Genomic DNA, 19735 nt, shown 5'->3' with positions numbered 1-19735 from the left:
ATTACCTTGGCAAACTATATATGTGGTGTTGTCTGAAAGCTGACGCAGTCCGTCAGCCACAAACTCCCGATGATCAAGAAGTACCACGGTCGTGGAACTCTTGTCCGCCCGAAGGATGACGATGGACCGGTCAGCCTTCAGATCACGGATAGCCTGGGCTTCAGCAGTGGTGATGTTGGGAGTAGGATTAAGGTTTTTTAAGAAGGATTGAGAGGCAAGGCTGGAAGTCAGACATTCCTGGAAGGTTTGGAGAGGGTGATTTTGAGGAAGAGGAGGTGGGTCCCGCTGTGACGGAGGACGGAACTGTTCTAGGTAGGGTTCAATTTGGATAGTGTCTTGAGGAGTTGGATCATTAGGAGTAGGATTAGGATCATTTTTCTTCGTGGCAAAGTGATACTTCCAGCAGAGAGTACGAGTGTAGGACAGTAAATCTTTGACGAGGGCTATTTGGTTGAATCTGGGAGTGGGGCTGAAGGTGAGGCCTTTGGATAGGACAGAGGTTTCGGATTGGGAGAGAGGTTTGGAGGAAAGGTTAACTACTGAATTAGGGTGTTGTGGTTCCAGATTGTGTTGATTGGAATTTTGAGGTTTTGGAGGGAGTGGAGCTGGAAGTGGGAGGTTGAGTAGATGGGAGAGATTGGGTTTGTGTGAAATGAGTGGAGGTTGAGGTTTTCTGGAAAGGTTGTGAAGGGTGAGTGAGTTGCCTTTCCGGAGGTGGGAAACCAGGAGATTGGATAGTTTTTTGAGGTGAAGGGTGGCATGCTGTTCTAATTTGCGGGTGGCCTGTAGGAGGATGCTCTGAACAGCCGGTGTGGATGTGGGAGAGGAAAGATTGAGGACTTTTATTAAGGATAGGAGTTGACGGGTGTGTTCATTGGCTGAGTTAATGTGAAGGTGAAGGATTAGGTGGGTGAGGGCAATGGATTGTTCAGTTTGGAACTGGTATAGGGACTGATGGAAGGAAGGGTTGCAGCCAGAGATGGGAACTTTTAAGTGTGAGGCCTTTGGGGGTAATGCCAAATGTCCGACAAGCCTGAGAAAATAAAATATGCGAGCGTAATCTGGCTAGGGTGAAGGCATGTTTGCGGAGGGAATGTAAATAAAACTTAATGGGGTCGTTGGGGGGTGTTGTGAGGGTGACATGGTATTAGAAGGTGGAAAGTGGAACATGAGGTTGAAATGGAAATGAAAATAACTGGAGAAAGTAACTGGAGATCTGTTGTGAAAAAAGGCGAAAAAGTGTTGGATAAAGCTGGGCTATGTTGATCCTGTGGTGAACTTGGGTTGGTAGACAACGATGTGCACAAAGGTTAGGTGGTTGTGTTGCCGCCAAAACACGTTAAAGGATGGAGAGATTCGGGAAAATTTCGAAGAAACGGCGTGTAAATGTATTAAAAAGAGTGGTTTTGTGGTGGCAGATTATGAAAATGAGGCGAACGATTGTCTGGCGATGAAATAATGACGTTAAAACCTGTGGGAAGCGGCTAAAAATTATCAGTGATGTAGGAAAAACGGAAATGGAAATAAAGCGAAAGTTACCAGAACTAGACGAAATGGTTGTTTAATAGGTGAAAGGAACTGTTTGTGGACTAGAAACGGTGGATTTCATAGCAGCGGTAGTGTTTAAAGCGGAAAAAAATATTTTTTTGGTTATGGTTTGGAAGTGGATGAGGTATTATTGAGTATATATAGGCGGGTTAAATTGTATAGTAGATTACGGTAAAAAGGAGAAGGTCATTACAAAGTGAAACTACTGGCAAAAACAAAAACAAAAATAAGACGACAGAAAAGATTTCGAAATGCAACAGTGACAATAACAAACGTAATTGTTGGGTTCAAATTAATGATATGAATTAATAGAGGGAAACATTCCACATGGGAAAAATATGCCTAAAAACAAAGATGATGTGACTTACCAAACGAAACCGCTGGCACGTCGATAGACACACAAACAAACACAAACATACACACAAAATTAAAGCTTTCGCAACAAACTGTTGCCTCATCAGGATAGAGGGAAGGAGAGGGAAATACGAAAGGACGTGGGTTTTAAGGGAGAGGGTAAGGAGTCATTCCAATCCCGGGAGCGGAAAGACTTACCTTAGAGGGAAAAAAGGACAGGTATACACTCACACACACACTCGTATCCATCCGCACATACACAGACACAAGCAGACATTTGTAAAGGCAAAGAGTTTGGGCAGAGATGTCAGTCGAGGTGGAAGTGCAGAGGCAAAGATGTTGTTGAATGACAGGTGAGGTATGAGTGGCGGCAACTTGAAATTAGCGGAGATTGAGGCCTGGTGGATAACTGGAAGAGAGGATATATTGAAGAGCAAGTTCCCATCTCCGGAGTTCGGATAGGTTGGTGTTAGTGGGAAGTATCCAGATAACCCGGACGGTGTAACACTGTGCCAAGATGTGCTGGCCGTGCACCAAGGCATGTTTAGCCACAGGGTGATCCTCATTACCAACAAACACTGTCTGCCTGTGTCCATTCATGCGAATGGACAGTTTGTTGCTGGTCATTCCCACATAGAATGCGTCACAGTGTAGGCAGGTCAGTTGGTAAATCACGTGGGTGCTTTCACATGTGGCTCTGCCTTTGATCGTGTACACCTTCCGGGTTACAGGACTGGAATAGGTGGTGGTAGGAGGGTGCATGGGACAGGTTTTACACCGGGGGCGGTTACAAGGGTAGGAGCCAGAGGGTAGGGAAGGTGGTTTGGGGATTTCATAGGGATGAACTAAGAGGTTACGAAGGTTAGGTGGACGGCGGAAAGACACTCTTGGTGGAGTGGGGAGGATTTCATGAAGGATGGATCTCATTTCAGGGCAGGATTTCAGGAAGTCGTATCCCTGCTGGAGAGCCACATTCAGAGTCTGATCCAGTCCTGGAAAGTATCCTGTCACAAGTGGGGCACTTTTGTGTTTCTTCTGTGGGAGGTTCTTGGTTTGAGAGGATGAGGAAGTGGCTCTGGTTATTTGCTTCTGTACCAGGTCAGGAGGGTAGTTGCGGGATGCGAAAGCTGTTGTTAGGTTGTTGGTGTAATGGTTCAGGGATTCCGGACTGGAGCAGATTCGTTTGCCACGAAGACCTAGGCTGTAGGGAAGAGACCGTTTCATGTGGAATGGGTGGCAGCTGTCATAATGGAGGTACTGTTGCTTACCTCCCACTTCCAGCTCCACTCCCTCCAAAAACTCAAAATTCCAATCAACACAATCTGGAACCACAACACCCTAATTCAGTAGTTAACCTTTCCCCCAAACCTCTCTCCCAATCCGAAACCTCTGTCCTATCCAAAGGCCTCACCTTCAGCCCCACTCCCAGATTCAACCAAACAGCCCTCGTCAAAGATTTACTGTCCTACACTCGTACTCTCTGCTGGAAGTATCACTTTGCCACGAAGAAAAATGATCCTAATCCTACTCCTAATGATCCAACTCCCCAAGACACTATCCAAATTGAACCCTGCCTAGAACAGTTCCGTCCTCCGTCACAGCGGGACCCACCTCCTCTTCCTCAAAATCACCCTCTCCAAACCTTCCAGGAATGTCTGACTTCCAGCCTTGCCTCTCAATCCTTCTTAAAAAACCTTAATCCTACTCCCAACATCACCACTGCTGAAGCCCAGGCTATCCGTGATCTGAAGGCTGACCGGTCCATCGTCATCCTTCGGGTGGACAAGGGTTCCACGACCGTGGTACTTGATCGTCGGGAGTATGTGGCTGAGGGACTGCGTCAACTTTCAGACAACACCACATATAAAGTTTGCCAAGGTAATCCCATTCCTGATGTCCAGGCAGAGCTTCAAGGAATCCTCAGAACCTTAGGCCCCCTACAAAACCTTTCACCTGACTCCATCAACCTCCTGACCCCACCGACACACCGCACCCCTACCTTCTACCTAAAATTCACAAACCCAATCATCCCGGCCGCCCCATTGTAGCTGGTTACCAAGCCCCCACAGAACGTATCTCTGCCTACGTATATCAACACCTTCAACCCATTACATGCAGTCTCCCATCCTTCATCAAAGACACCAACCACTTTCTCGAACGCCTGGAATCCTTACCCAATCCGTTACCCCCGGAAACCATCCTTGTAACCATTGATGCCACTTCCTTATACACAAATATCCCGCACGTCCAGGGCCTCGCTGTGATGGAGCACTTCCTTTCACGCTGATCACCTGCCACCCTACCTAAAACCTCTTTCCTCATTACCTTAGCCAGCTTCATCCTGACCCACAACTTCTTCACTTTTGAAGGCCAGACATACCAACAATTAAAGGGAACAGCCATGGGTACCAGCATGGCCCCCTCGTACGCCAACCTATTCATGGGTCGCTTAGAGGATGCCTTCTTGGTTACCCAAGCCTGCTAACCCAAAGTTTGGTACAGATTTATTGATGACATCTTCATGATCTGGACTCACAGTGAAGAAGAATTCCAGATTTTTCTCTCCAACCTCAACTCCTTTGGTTCCATCAGATTCACCTGGTCCTACTCCAAATCCCATGCCACTTTCCTTGATGTTGACCTCCACCTGACCAATGGCCAGCTTCACACATCCGTCCACATCAAACCCACCAACAAGCAACAGTACCTCCATTATGACAGCTGCCACCCATTCCACATCAAATGGTCCCTTCCCTACAGCCTAGGTCTTCGTGGCAAACGAATCTGCTCCAGTCCGGAGTCCCTGAACCATTACACCAACAACCTGACAACAGCTTTCGCATCCCGCAACTACCCTGCTGACCTGGTACAGAAACAAATAACCAGAGCCACTTCCTCATCCTCTCAAACCCAGAACCTCCCACAGAAGAAACACAAAAGTGCCCCACTTGTGACAGGATACTTTCCGGGACTGGATCAGACTCTGAATGTGGCTATCCAGCAGGGATACGACTTCCTCAAATCCTGCCCTGAAATGAAATCCATCCTTCATGAAATCCTCCCCACTCCACCAAGAGTGTCTTTCCGCCGTCCACCTAACCTTCGTAACCTCTTAGTTCATCCCTATGAAACCCCAAACCACCTTCCCTACCCTCTGGCTCCTACCCTTGTAAGAGCCCCCGGTGTAAAACCTGTCCCATGCACCCTCCCACCACCACCTACTCCAGTCCTGTAACCCGGAAGGTGTACACGATCAAAGGCAGAGCCACATGTGAAAGCACCCACGTGATTTACCAACTGACCTGCCTACACTGTGACGCATTCTATGTGGGAATGACCAGCAACAAACTGTCCATTCGCATGAATGGACACAGGCAGACAGTTTTTGTTGGTAATGAGGATCACCCTGTGGCTAAACATGTCTTGGTGCACGGCCAGCACATCTTGGCACAGTGTTACACCGTCCGGGTTATCTGGATACTTCCCACTAACACCAACCTATCCGAACTCCGGAGATGAGAACTTGCTCTTCAATATATCCTCTCTTCCCGTTATCCACCAGGCCTCAATCTCCGCTAATTTCAAGTTGCTGCCACTCATACCTCACCTGTCATTCAACAACATCTTTGCCTCTGCACTTCCACCTCGACTGACATCTCTGCCCAAACTCTTTGCCTTTACAAATGTCTGCTTGTGTCTGTGTATGTGCGGATGGATACGAGTGTGTGTGCGAGTGTATACCTGTCCTCTTTTTCCCCCTAAGGTAAGTCTTTCCGCTCTCGGGATTGGAATGACTCCTTACCCTCTCCCTTAAAACCCACAGCCTTTCATCTTTCCCTCTCCTTCCCTCTTTCCTGATGAGGCAACAGTTTGTTGCGAAAGCTTTAATTTTGTGTGTTTGTTTGTGTGTCTATCGACGTGCCAGCGCTTTCGTTTGGTAAGTCACATCATCTTTGTTTTTAGGTATATTTTTCCCATGTGGAATGTTTCCCTCTATTATTTCATATATATATATACCATTCTTGTTTGGTCCGCTGTTTTAGCGCTTCTGACTTTACTTCCCAATTGTCTATGTGTTTTCGGAAGGTGCTTCTGTCTGTGGTGTTTGTGGTGCCAATTGCTTGTAGGTCTTTTCGGACTCCTTCCATCCAGGGTGTCGAGACTTTAAGTGTCTTGATGTGTTCTAGAATTTTCTTGGTGAGTCTTGTTTCAGGGAGTCTATCTAAATGTCCGTAGAATTTAAGGCGCCTTTTTCTCATATCGTTCTCGATGTTCGAATATGCTTCTACTGTTGATTCTTCTGTAGTCTGTAGCCATCTGGTGTGGGTCTTCCTCCTAAAATTTTCCTCATGATTTTGCGTTCTTCTTTTTTGATTTCTTCAATTTTGATTTTCCTGTTGAGTGCTAGTGTTTCGCTGGCATACAGTACGGCGGGTTTGATCACTGTGTTATAGTATCTGATCTTGGTGTTTCTGGAAATGCATTGTTTGTTGTAGACGTTTCGTACCATGCCTAGTGATTTCCGTGTCTTCTGTTGTCTGTCTTCGTAAGCCAGTTTCTCTGTTCTGGTCGGTTCGATGATTTCGCCTAGGTATCTGAAGTGTGTGACCCCTTTAATTTTGCCGTACTTGGTTGTGATGTCGTCGCCTTCTCTTGTTAGGACTTGCGTTTTTTCAAAAGAGATTTGTAGGCCGACTTTCTCGGCGCATTCTTTCAGGATTTCGATCTGTGTTTTTGCTGATGTTGGGTCATAGGTCAGTATCGCTAGGTCGTCTGCGAATGCTAGGTAAGGGATTTCCAGTCTTTTCCTTCCTAATGTGACTGGTCTCCAGGTGTTTTGTCTCCTGACTTCAGCTTCCCATTCGCTCATTACTTTGTCCAGGACGATGTTGAACAATAGCGGGGATAGTCCATCTCCTTGTCTTAGGCCAGTGTGGATTTCAAAGGGGTCCGAGATTTCGCCCATGAATTTCACTTTGGATTTTGTATTGGTTAGTGTCTGTTCGATTAGTCTTCGGGTCTTTTGGTCTAGGCCTTTTGCTCTGAGAATTTGGATGAGGGACTTTCTGTCGATCGAGTCGTAAGCCTTTTTGAAGTCGACGAAAGTGCAGATGATTTTTTTGGGGCTTGTCATGTGGGATTTTATGATTGATTTCAGGTTGAAGATTTGTTCGGGGCAGGCTCTGTTGGGTCTGAAACCCGCTTGGTATTCCGAGATGGCGGGTTCCAGTTGTCCTTGCATTCTGGTGAGAAGGCAGGTTGATAGAATTTTGTAGATGACCGGTAGCAGGGAAATTCCTCTATAATTGTTTGTGTCTGTCCTGTCACCTTTCTTGTGTAGCGGGTGAATGAGTTCGGTCTTCCAGTCGTCAGGTATGATTTTGGTTGTCCAGGTGTTCTGTATGATTTGTGTGATTTCGTTTAGCGAGTTTGGTCCTAGGTTCTTCAGCAGTTCTGCCGTTATTCCGTCTTCACCGGCTGCCTTGTTGTTTTTCAGTTTCTTTATGCAGTGGAGGATTTCTTCTTTTGTTGGTGATGGTGAGTCTTCCGGTGCGTTGGCCGGTTCTCGGGGTTCGAAGGTTGAGTTAGGTTCCGGGCAATTTAGTAATTTTGAAAAGTACTTCGCGAGCTCTTCACAGTTTTCTTTGTTGGTAAGTGCCAGTTTTCCGTCTTCTTTTCTGAAGCAGAGGTTCTGTGGTGAGTATCCTTTGACTTGGTTGGCGAACGTCCTGTAGAAATCCCGTGTGTTGAAATTTCTGAAGTCTTCTTCGATGGAGTTTAGCTGATCGTTGATGTATTTGCGTTTCTCTTGTCTTATTGTTTTCGATGTTTGTCTTCGAATTTCATAGAAGTTGTCCCGTGTTTCTTGTGTTTTGTTGCTGTTGTAGTTTGTGAAAGCTGTTCTTCGATTTTGTAGGGCGATTTCGCAGGTAGTGTTCCACCAAGGGTGCCTGGGTTTTCTAATCAGCGGGATCAGTTCTTTGGCTGTGTTCACAATTTTTTGTTTAAAGCTGGTCCAATCTTTCGCCTCTTGTTTTTCCCAGTGTTCTGTGATGTTCGATTCTCTGATCTTTCTTGTATCAAATTTCGGTGAGGTCAATTTCTTTTTGTGTTGTCTTCTTGGTGTGAGTTTGATTTTGATTCTTGTTAGGTAGTGGTCCGAATCTATGTTGGCGCCTTTTCTCACTTGGACGTCGTGGATTTCTTTCTGGTATTCATAGGAGATTGCCACGTGATCTATCTGGAATTCGCCTAGTGAGTGGACTGGTGATCGCCACGTCTTTTGTTTCTTGGGCTTTTTCATCAGGGAGGTTGACATGATTTTGAGGTTGTTTTGCTGGCAGAGTTCGATCAGTCTGGTGCCATTTTTGTTGGTGAATTTGTGTGCAGGGAAATTTCCTACTGTTTTTCTGTAGCGTTTTTCTCTGCCAATTTGTGCGTTGAAATCGCCTAGTAGAATTTTCGCGTTGTCTTGGGGTATTTTTGCCAGGGTGGTTTCGAGTTTGTCCCAGAATTTGTCTGTTTCTTCTGGTTTGTCCTTGTTGTCTGCGTTCGTGGGGGCATGTACGTTGATGAGGGTGTAGTTATTGTTGGCGTGTTTGATTCGCATGGTCATGAGCCTGTTGTTGATCGCATTGACTTCTTTTACTGAGTCTAGGATGTTTTTGTTTACTGCGAAGGCCATGCCGAGGAGTGCTCCTCCTTTGCCGATTTTCCTGTTGGTTCCACTCTTGAAGAATCTGTAGTTTCCGTAGTCTATTGTGTCTGAATCCGTGTATCTTGTTTCTTGTAGCGCTAGGATCGAGATCGTTTGACTGGTGAGTTCCGTTGTTAGATTGTGTAATTTTCCCGTTTGTATTAGTGTCTGTATGTTGAAGGTGCCAAAGTATGTGTGTGTTTTCTTGGGTAGTTTGCCAGAGCGCTCCGACTCGCCCTTTAGTACATCTCCAGGTCCCCCAGAATCCGAGTGCCTGGTTGCCGTCTTGCGACGGGTGGATCGTCCACCTGGGGCAATGTTGTTTTTAGGTGTACTTGCCATTATGCTTGTAATTCGTCTGGCTTGCGCCAGTTTGGTAGAACCAGGGATGTTCAGTTCCTGGAGCTCGTATCAGCCGCACCATTGGTGACAGACGCTGGCCAGAGTACCGGTGGTTACCACACAGACGTGTCTGGGCTTTTGTGTTAGTTTTCTTCGTTTCGCCGGTTTTTACTCCGGGTACTTATCCTCGAGGATGTGATAGTTTTGGTCCGCCCCGAGTATTTGATTTCCTCGGTGCCACCCATATCTGGGAGGCTTTCCCCTATCCGCCACCTGGGGAGGCGCCCGATGGAGGATCTATCAACCTCACACGGGTGTGTGTCTATATATATATATATATATATATATATATATATAAGCAGACATATTTAAAGCTTGTGTCTGTATGTGTGGATGGATATGTGCGTGTGTGCGAGTGTATACCTGTCCTTTTTTCCCCCTAAGGTAAGTCTTTCCGCTCCCGGGATTGGAATGACTCCTTACCCTCTCCTTTAAAACCCACTTCCTTTCGTCTTCCCCTCTCCTTCCCTCTTTCCTGATGAGGCAACAGTTTGTTGCAAAAGCTTGAATTTTGTGTGTATGTTTGCGTTTGTTTGTGTGTCTATCGACCTGCCAGCGCTTTTGTTCGGTAAGTCACCTCATCTTTGTTTTTATATATAATATATATATATATGTGTGTGTGTGTGTGTGTGTGTGTGTGTGTGTGTGTGTGTGTGGAGGGAAAGACGAAAGGATGTGGGTTTTAAGGGAGAGGGTAAGGACTCATTCCAGTCCCGGGAGCGGAAAGACTTACCTTAGGGGGGAAAAGGGACAGGTATACACTCTCAGGCGCGCTGTTGTTGGTCACCGACGCTGATGGACTGGACATATCCTGCAGATGAAAAACAACAGACTTCCTTGGGGAATTTTGTACAATGAAGTGAGCACAGGTAGAAAGCCCCACGATGCTCCTCTGACGTGCTATAAGGACCAATTCAAGAAGAATCTATTGAGTCTAAACATTGATCCGAGTAACTGATGCACCGCAACAGAAGATCGTAAATACTGGTGCACAACTACTTCAGCTGCTGTCTTACATTTTGAGCAGGAATGTCGGAGGCAGAAAGATGAGCACCTGATCCTTCACCCTCTATTATTTGCAATCTGTGTGATTGTATGTTTCACGCTAGATTTGATCTGCTAATCTGTCAAAGACATCTCCATCACTGAATTGAGATGCAATAATGGAAATGCAGGAGAAAAATGAAAGCGCAGATAAAAGTATCAGTCGCTGTCAGTGGTGAAGGAGACACTTCTAGTGGTGGGTCAGTTGTGGTAGTCCAAGGTGGGAATTATAGATGAACAAATTGGAGACTTTTATGTGTTTCTGGTGGGCCAGGGTTTCAGTATGGGAGACAGGATGCAGGAATTTGGGGTTGCAGATCATGAGAATTTTGCAAATGAATAGGAAGTAGTGCAAGGGGGTTTCAACCTGATTTATATGGTTTTGCAGAACTTGGTTCGTGAAAGCTGTTGACTAATGAAATTTGAGCGGCTAGAGGTTGCTGTGGAAGGAGGGCTGCCGCCAGAGCCTCTGGACGTGACAGTGGCCGTGTGTGTGTTTTTTGTTCTTCTGCCGAAGGACGTAGTCCAAAAGCTGAACATTACTAGCATATTTCCCCTGTGCCCCTCTGTGATTCAACACCACCTCTATATTTTGAGTAGCTGTCTACTTTTCTCATATTGTTCTCCAGAAATAAGTTGTCAGTTTACAGTGAGTAATGTGTAATTAATGCAGTATGCTTTTAAATATGACATGTAGCATGTTTTGTAAGTACTGAAAATAGCAGTTACCAGTAAAAACGTGAATTTCTAATTATCCTTGTTCTTTGCTTACCTGTCCAGTCTGCATTAACCCAAATAATCAGGACCTGCAAAAGCAGAAAAGTTTCAGGAGGAAGAAGAATAATCAGGGACTTGCTATATTTTATTGTGTCCTGAGAGTTTTAATTGTAGAGACTAGATGACATGGAGTTTGGTTCTCGCTGTTTTATTATTATTATTATTATTATTATTATTATTATTGTTATTGTTATTGTTATTGAAACTGCACTCTAACCTTGTAAATCTTCCTTCCAGCTCTAAACCCGCTGTCTTGCACGGCATACAAGAACACAAATGCAGTGAGCCAGCAGGCGGAAGTCAAAATAGATGTGGACGGCAGTGGTCCGCTAAAGCCGTTCCCAGTAACGTGTCATTTCCATGGTGAGTACATAGAAGGGTAGATTGATTATGTCCTTTTTTCAGTTTGGAGCAAATATTTGTTGACCCACATTACATGTGAACATCTGCAGTGTTGGTTAACCACTTCTGCATTGTGGACTGATTTACTTGCGTGAAAGTACACTAACAAGCCCAAACATTATGCCCATTGCCCACCGCGATATCGATTGCCATCTGGTGGCATTGTAAATGGTAACAAAAGTATGTAAGCAGAGAAGACACGGACGAGGGACCACTCTAATGGAGATAAGTGCTGCTAAAGGGGAAATTCATTGAGATAAGTGACTTTGACCGAGGACAGATTATCATTACACAGAGCCTGTGTACGAGTATCTCGAAAACATCTCGGCCAAAAGAGCACAGTTTTGGTGCCCACACAAGTGTTTCAGAGCACATCGTACAATGACGAACGTGGAGCTCTGCGGCAGACCACCCCTCACATGTTGACCCGACAACATCGTCAATTAAGATTGCAGTGGTACAGAACCGTAGGGATTCAACTGTCCATCAATGGAAACGTGTCAGCTCTTTGGGTGAATCACATTTTTGCTACACTAGGTTGGCGGTTATCTCCACAGACGCTGTCATCAAGGTGAACAGTGGCTAACGTGCAGCACGCCATGGATGCAGGCTGGTAGGAGCAGTATTATGCTATGGGTGACATTCTACTGTGCTTGCTGGTGACCTTTGGTAGTAATTGAAGACACACTGACAGCTATGAACCACGTGCAGCCTTTCGTGCTTGATGTCTTCCCGATGCCAATCTTGTATTTCAGCAGTATATTTCTCCTTGTGTCGGAGCCACAACTGTGCTACAGTGGTTTCAGGAACATTATAGTGGATACAAATTCATGTTCAGGTGACCAAATTCACCTTACACAAGTCCTATGGAATCCATCAGAGTCGCTATCGGGCGCCTTCACCGCATACGCAAATCAGCAGCTCATTATTTATGCGAACTACATGATCTGTGCGTTGACGTCTAATGGCACATACCTCCACAAACCTACCAGCAAACTGTTGGATCCCAGATACTCAGAATTGGTGATGTATTTCGTTTTAAAGAAAGACAAACTAGCTATTTAGCAGGTGGTCATAATGTTTTGGCTCATCAGTGTATAGGCCATCATTTAGATGACTCCATTTTGAATTGGTTTATGAACTTTAGGTTTTTCCTCTTTTATCACTTGATGTCTTCCTCATTGCTAATGTAATTTATTACTGTACAGAATTCTGCTTGGAGACTGCAGGTTTTGTTCTGGTAAATGTAAGGCCTACTGGCTGAATTCCATGCATCTGGCAGTTATTGTGCAGCAGATATTGTAGTAATTACAGTCTCTGTTATTGATATTTGCGTCACATAGTGCATACAGAAGATCTTTGATTACTGCTGTCTTCCCTAGTTCAACTTACAATGCTTTTCTTTGGTCTCCGGCAGTCAGTTATTGACATCCTATGACTCTGTTGGGATCATGTATCATAGACATTCCTAGTGTTTCAAAGATATTGGAACTTTTCTTTGTTGCGTTCTGTTAAGTAAATCTCCTTGCCTTCTGTAAATAGACACAAGGGTTCATTTGCTAACGAAGGTGTTAGAAAAGGGACAAAAGGTTGCTTTCTTACTAGACTGTAGTACTCAATCTCGTAGTATTGCAACAAATTCTGCCACAATCATTTTGTGCCAGTGATACGCTTGAATCTTCAGAAGGGGCTCTTCCCCAAACTGTACAAGAAGCCTCCTCCAAAATTTCCGCAGCATCGGTGCCTTCTTTTGCGAGAAGCTTCAAAATTATGCGCTGTGCAATGAACTCGCACACATCTAGCTCGCACGCAGTGGCCTGACTACAGTGGTCGTATCACACAAACTGCAGCATAAAATTGCTAACTGCGGCATCAAATTGCTCTTCCAGACGTCCGCACCGACATCCTGTCAAGGTTGCACCCATATCCGTCTACTACCACAGCCTCCAGATTTAACTTCAAGTTCATAGTTAATATCCTTATACAGAATTGACAGTCACTGTAATTTTATTTCGGAGCAGGTGAATTTTGAATTTCTCTATAGTAATGGTTTCATTTCAATTCCACAGCTGACGGGCGTGTTGTGACAGAGGTGAGTCACAGCAACATGCAGATCACACCTGTAGACGGCTTCCAGGCACCGGGCAGTTTCGTCCAGCCGATACACTATGACGCCGACATGGATCAGCTGATCGCACTCGTCAACCGATCCCAGTCCTGTCAGCAGTCCCTGATGTACCAGTGTCGCAATTCTAGGCTCTTCAATGCAAATGGTAAGTGTGTAGTCATTGTGAAATGTGCTCAGCGTGTGTTCTATCTTTTAAGTTCTTGCCTTAGGGGTGACTTAGTCATATAAAAATTGCTATTTGCTACAGAATTTAAGGTGGTAGTGAAATACTCAGGAGAGTTACTGGTAAGTATGCGGCACTGGCAGACTTTCCTTAGCTTGTAACTCCTAACCACATCTTTTTGGAACCAACACGTACATTTTACAACTTATGTGCCACACAAGATCAAATTGGACTCCTGTAGCTTAACCTTTTGACTGTTGTGGACGATTTAACTCATCATAATCTGCTGCCCTCCAGGTGCTGAGGACATGTGTTTAAACGTGCCCTCTGGGCTTTATTTAAGCGCTGTTGATGTGGTTTTACGTGTCCTGTTCCACCAATTCTTTCACTGTTGCAGACAAGTTACTTCCCTACCTCGGCGAATAAAAAAGTTTTGAGTAGTTATCATACGTGCCAAAAAAAAAATCTTGTATTGATATCTTGAACTTCTTATCAAATATGAATAAGATTGTTGTGACCACATAATTCCTAATATGCAGGTCTATCCATCGATATTTCATACACAAAAATGGACAAGCAAAGTCTGTGCAATGGGTTTTTGTCTTTGCAAACTCTTTAAAATTTTGTGCAATGGTTTACTTATATTTGATGCAACAAAGTAACTGTGATGAATGACAAAAAGAAATTCAGTCCTGCATTGAGAAAAGGTATCAGACTGTAAGATGTGCAAAAATAAAAAAATTCAGTTATTAGTTTCTTAAAAATCGAATGATATGTAGTAAAAGCAGCCAGCAAGTTCACATGGGCATAAATGGCACACCACGTGTGACCATATGCTGCATATAAAAACCAGTAACTTGACAATGAAATGATATAGCATTCTGCTCTTAATTTTAAATAAAATTTTGACACTATATCTACATTTTATACACAGCAGTGTACAGGTTGCAGTGTGGGAATTTTCTTATTTGAAACATGCACCACACAGCAACCGTTATTCATTGTTGTGTGTGCTTGAGTGCATTTGGAAGGGCAGGACCTGCGTTTTTAAGATTGGTTTACTGTAGTAGCAATTGTACAGTGAACAAAAGGCGAGGATGTGCCTCTTTGCTTGCTGTCATTTGCTGCTCGCTTCTTGAATTGCTGTTTGGTCATCATGACCTAGTATGCATTCAGGGAAGAGTTCGTACCTGCAGATTGTGTTCCTGATCAAATTTTATTTTTATGTGGATGGAGATGTTCATGGGTACTGGTAATGTGCAGAAAAAGAAACCGCTATCTTTAAGAACCACCATGACACTAGAAAACATTGAGAACGTAAGAGTGGCGATTTTGAATTCCCCCAAGTGGGTTGCCCACAAACATTCAGTGCTCTTGTAAATTCTGGTCCCCCAGTAAGATGAATTCGTCATGAAGACATAAAAACTGACATTGGTGCACACACTTAATCCATGTGATTTTGTTTCATGAAAAAATATGTGTGAAGCCTTGATCGAGAACCTGCCTCATGACGCCCTCTTGTTCTTCAGCAACAAGGCACATTTTTATTTGTATGGTTGTGTGAATAAACAAAACATGTGACACTGGAGGGGCACGAATCACCAAAAACTTCAGAATCAGTGCCTTCTGAGTGTTAAATCCAGACGATTGAGGAAATTTTGCTTCCCGAACTTTAAGAAATGGATATGGGGAATGTCCTTTTCCAACAAGATGTCGCCACAGTTCACACAGGATGAACATCAGTGACGTCCTTGCACGAACACTTTCCTGACCGTCTTACCTCTTCGAGGGGGTGATCTTCAGTGCCCAGCATGCTGTCATATTGGCCCCTTGCAATGTATTCTTATGGGGCTATTTTAAATTCTTGGTGTATACCAGTTGTCCATGTACCCTAAGTGAGCTGTGAAACAGTATTTGTGCTGCCATTGCCAATTTAGACAGTGACATGGTGGACAAAGCAGACTGAAACTTCAGATTTTGATCCTCCAAATGCATTGAGCAGAACTGAGGCTGCCTTCAAGATATCATTTTCAAAACCTAATGAAATAAAACTTTAAATATGTCTCTAAGTAAAGAAAAGAGAATAAAAATGATTTTTTTAGTAGTTTCTGTTTTATGATTTTTCTTACATAAGGAAGTTCCCATGTAACACCCTGTATGAGCTAAAATCATACATACACAAAGTTTACACCGTGTGTTTTTACTGCTGCAAACCATTCAAAATATCACACAGTGCTTTGTTTAATTTGATGCAGCACAGTAACTAATATGAGTAATGAAAAGAAATTCAGTCCTTTATCAAGTGGATATCGGTCTAGGATGTGCAGACATCGTATTGTTTCACTGAATAGATATCTTACGATTGGATGATGAGTAGTTCGTTGGTACATGAATGTCACCTCTCAGCACAGTTAGCAGCATTAGGCAAGCAGTAGTGTGACAACAAAACCACACTCAGTACAGAATGCAGAGGGCACATCTGTAGCAGTCAAAGGGTTAATGCAATCTAGATCATGTGAATCGAGTGTGACTTCTCATGACATTGCTACATATCAGGTTACTGCTAGATAGGTTTGTGGCAGGTTTTATCAAAATGTGGGTATTACATAAATCCTATGTGAACTTGAATGGGAATGTTTGGAGGGAAGAAGACATTCCTTTTGGGAAGCACTATTGAGAAACTTCAGAGAACCGACATTTTTGACAAAGTGCTGAATGCCGCTACTGCCATAGCCACCGAAGTACTTCTTGTGTAAGAACGGTGAAGAAAAGATAGAGAAAGTGTGGCTTGTACGGATGTGTATAGCCTGTCATTTTTCTCCCACTTCATTCGCGACAGTAACAGGAAAGGGCGTGACTAGCAATTGTACAAGGTGACCTCCACCATGTGCCGTATAGTGGCTTGCGGAGTACGTACGTGTTTAGACGGTGTTGCAATGAAATAACTAACCATTTACAGCTATGTTGATGTAAGAGGCTAGTTTACTGTGTATCTGTGCTTGGCCTGTTGAGTTGTGGATCTGACATGCTGTTTACCCAGAAGATTTCGAGAACCTCATTTGTGGTGTCTGTTTCAAATCATATTCTACGCAAGGATTAGGAATATGGGAATTAAGAGAAGTTTCCTATTTTGAACTGTGTCCTCTTCCTCCTCACACCATAAATCTATGCAGTCTGAAGCAAGTGGTCCTAACAATAGACTTTCGCACAGGGAGGGATATTTGAACATAGATTGTGGTTTTTTTGCTCGTGGTGTATTTCCTACCTGATCAATGTCTATTCACTTTAAAACACTAACAGCATTTACAACTCTCCTACCTACCTACTTCTTACAGGCAGTAAGGGATTTCATGTTGTACTTACGTGGCAATACCAAGATGATTGCTGCTGACTTCTCTTAGTTCTTCAGCAATGTTGATTTTGAACTGATCACTGGATACACATTAGTTTTAAGGTTCGTTATTATATATTTTGCATGTATTGTGCTTGTACCAGTCATTATTTCTATAGCTACTTCTTGGTAGCATTTTATTCCCTACAGGTGATTTTATTCCCTACAGATGAGTACATAAAACATTCGAGTCGTGTACTTATGATGTCACTCTTGAGAATCCCACCAGTAGAAGCTCTCTTGTTTTTTATTATTTTTTGGATTCTATATTCATTATCAAATTGAAATGTTATTGACAAATATTATATCATAATTTATTAATTAATATAAGATTTTTAATTGCTAATAACATGAATGTGAGTATTCAAAATAAATTAATATTTGATACAAAATATTAGAAAAGTCTAATTGTTAAATGAAAATATATATATATCAATAATAGTGTTCATTCTCTGGAGATAAATCAGTATTTACTTTTCTAGCTATAAAAACTTGATTACTTTACAAATGAGTTACTGCATTAAATAATGTAAGGAAAAGGTAAGATTTCTAGTCACTCTAAAGACGACATGTCGAGTAGCAGACAGGCACAATGAAAAGACACTTTTGGCAAAAGAGTTTTTCAGAAAATGAAACACACACACACACACACTGCACCGGTCATGTGTGCGAGAGATGTGCGTACTTGTGTGAATTAATGTATTTGTGTGTACTTTGCTGAAGAAGACTTTGACCAAAAGGTATGTGTGTTTTTGTTTGTTTGTGTCCTTTACGGTGAGCAGCAATCTATCTTTTCATTATATTACTAAACTAGAAAATTGTTATTGTTATTCAAAACTGTGATTCAGCAATTGTTAATTTGCATTTCAATTTCGTAATAAATATGGAATTGGAATTAAAATTAAAGTATAAATAAAAAATTTTGATCCAGTATAAGGTTTGAATGCTACACATTCAGCTTTTAATACAATCAAAGTGTTTTGTACTTAACAGCACTTGAAAACTTCAGAGTTGATTATTTTGAGTGTTTTAGGAATTGCATGTTCTCGTGTTAGCGAATTGATGCCTTGGCACTTGCCTCCAAATCTTGGTGGTATGAAAAATTGAAGAGGGCCAATACTTACCATTGTTGTATGTGGTATTCCTCAATCCTCGATGTTTCGCGCAGTCACCATGTATTTCCTGTTGTTTTATTTGTAAATTTTGTTCCCGTGTTTTTCAGCACAAACGGACAGGTTTGAACCCTACTCTTGGTGGGTGTCCCGGAGCAATCAGAAGATGGACTACTGGGCAGGAGCTGTTCCGGGTTCACGCAAGTGCGCCTGTGGGATCATGGGGACGTGTGCTGACCCGACTAAGTGGTGCAACTGCGACGCAGGTAGGTGGTTCACTAGATGACCAGCTGCAGCATTTCTGGACCTGCCAGTAAAGGTTATGACACACACAAACTGTCTAGAACACATCAACTTTGAGCATGTAACATCCCCCTATGGTCTCCACAGTTTTTATGTTGCCAGATTTGGTCACTTTGCTATCCGTAATGCTCTTGCAGGAAAAATAAGAAACTTATTGTTACGTTGGAGAACAAGTCAGAGCTACAGTCAGGCAATAATAGTTCAGCGAGAAGCTTGGAACATTTTTATAAACTTAAGTTGATTCACTGTAGTAAATACTTTTGACCAGTTTATTCACTTTAGCAAATACTCTTGACAAAACTGGAGTGTAAATTAAATACACTATCTGTCCTGCACATTATCGAAATTACAGTAGCCGTGCCATCTCAAATAATCTGTGCAGTAAGTGAACCAGCGTATATACTTCCAGAATGAAATTTTCACTCTGCAGCGGAGTGTGCGCTGATATGAAGGTAGGAGACGAGATACTGGCAGAAGTAAAGCTGTGAGTACTGGACGTGAGTCTTGCTTCGGTAGCTCAGTTGGTAGAGCACTTGCCCGTGAAAGGCAAAGGTCCCAAGTTCGAGTCTCGGTCGGGCACACAGTTTTAATCTGCCAGGAAGTAGCATATATACTTTCCACCATTGCAGACTCGGAAGTGTGAGTGTCTGGTGACAAGCGATAATGTCAACAGCTGCTACTGTGCTACTTGTGGTAATTGTTATGTCCATAGACTACATTTAATATGTCGGTGTTGCAAACTATATATGTGTTGGGGGGGGGGGGGGGGGGAGATTCGTTTTTGCAATGTATAGATGGAGTTGGCCTTGACAAATACTGTCTCTAATGTTTTATCTGATGCCTAACTTGCTTTGTTTCTCATCAAAAACAAAAGTTTTTTAAACTAAAATTTTTTGTGCTCTCTTGATAAAGCAATCACAAATAACTCTAGTGTGACATTTGGAGTAATGACACATCCTGTAGCACTTATCACATTGGGACACACACGTTGGCCTTGTCTTGCTTGCTCCTTTACTTCATGCCTCCTCTGCTGTGGTGGCTCTCTGCTACATATACCAACAACACTTCTTAGTCACTACTGGACTAATAGCTATTCTTCATGTTTTTTAGTTCCTGTTGACAGTGTTGAATAGAATACAGATTTAAAAAATATAGGGTGGACGCTATCTGACGGCTTCGTAGAATGTGTGTGAAACTATCGAAAAGAAATAAATTTCTACCTGCACATGTCACAGGTTGCCATTTTCTTTTTTTCTTTTTTTTTAACTTTTCCTTTTGTCTTTTAGCAAGCAGATGGTCTAGTGGCAAGGCATTGGACTTGCATTTGAGTGGACAGTTGTTCAGAATCCTTATCAAGACTCCAGATTTAATGTTTGTGTAGTTTTGCCAAATTGTTTATAACAGATGCTAATGC

General features: G+C 43.1%; 1 protein-coding gene across 1 annotated transcript in view; it reads left to right on the top strand.

Moving 5' to 3' along the window:
• Nucleotides 1–19735, top strand: part of LOC126428425 (neurexin-4) — a 180265-nt gene that overhangs the window by 106928 nt on the left and 53602 nt on the right. The window contains 3 exon segments of the mRNA XM_050090352.1: nucleotides 11060–11185; nucleotides 13294–13497; nucleotides 18129–18284. Of these exon segments, the coding sequence (XP_049946309.1) occupies nucleotides 11060–11185; nucleotides 13294–13497; nucleotides 18129–18284 (486 nt within the window).

This window comes from Schistocerca serialis, chromosome 12, assembly GCF_023864345.2.
Source record: "Schistocerca serialis cubense isolate TAMUIC-IGC-003099 chromosome 12, iqSchSeri2.2, whole genome shotgun sequence".
Taxonomy (NCBI): domain Eukaryota; kingdom Metazoa; phylum Arthropoda; class Insecta; order Orthoptera; family Acrididae; genus Schistocerca; species Schistocerca serialis.
The sequence above is the reverse complement of the archived record's forward strand: the minus strand, read 5'-3'. Positions and strand labels throughout refer to the sequence as shown.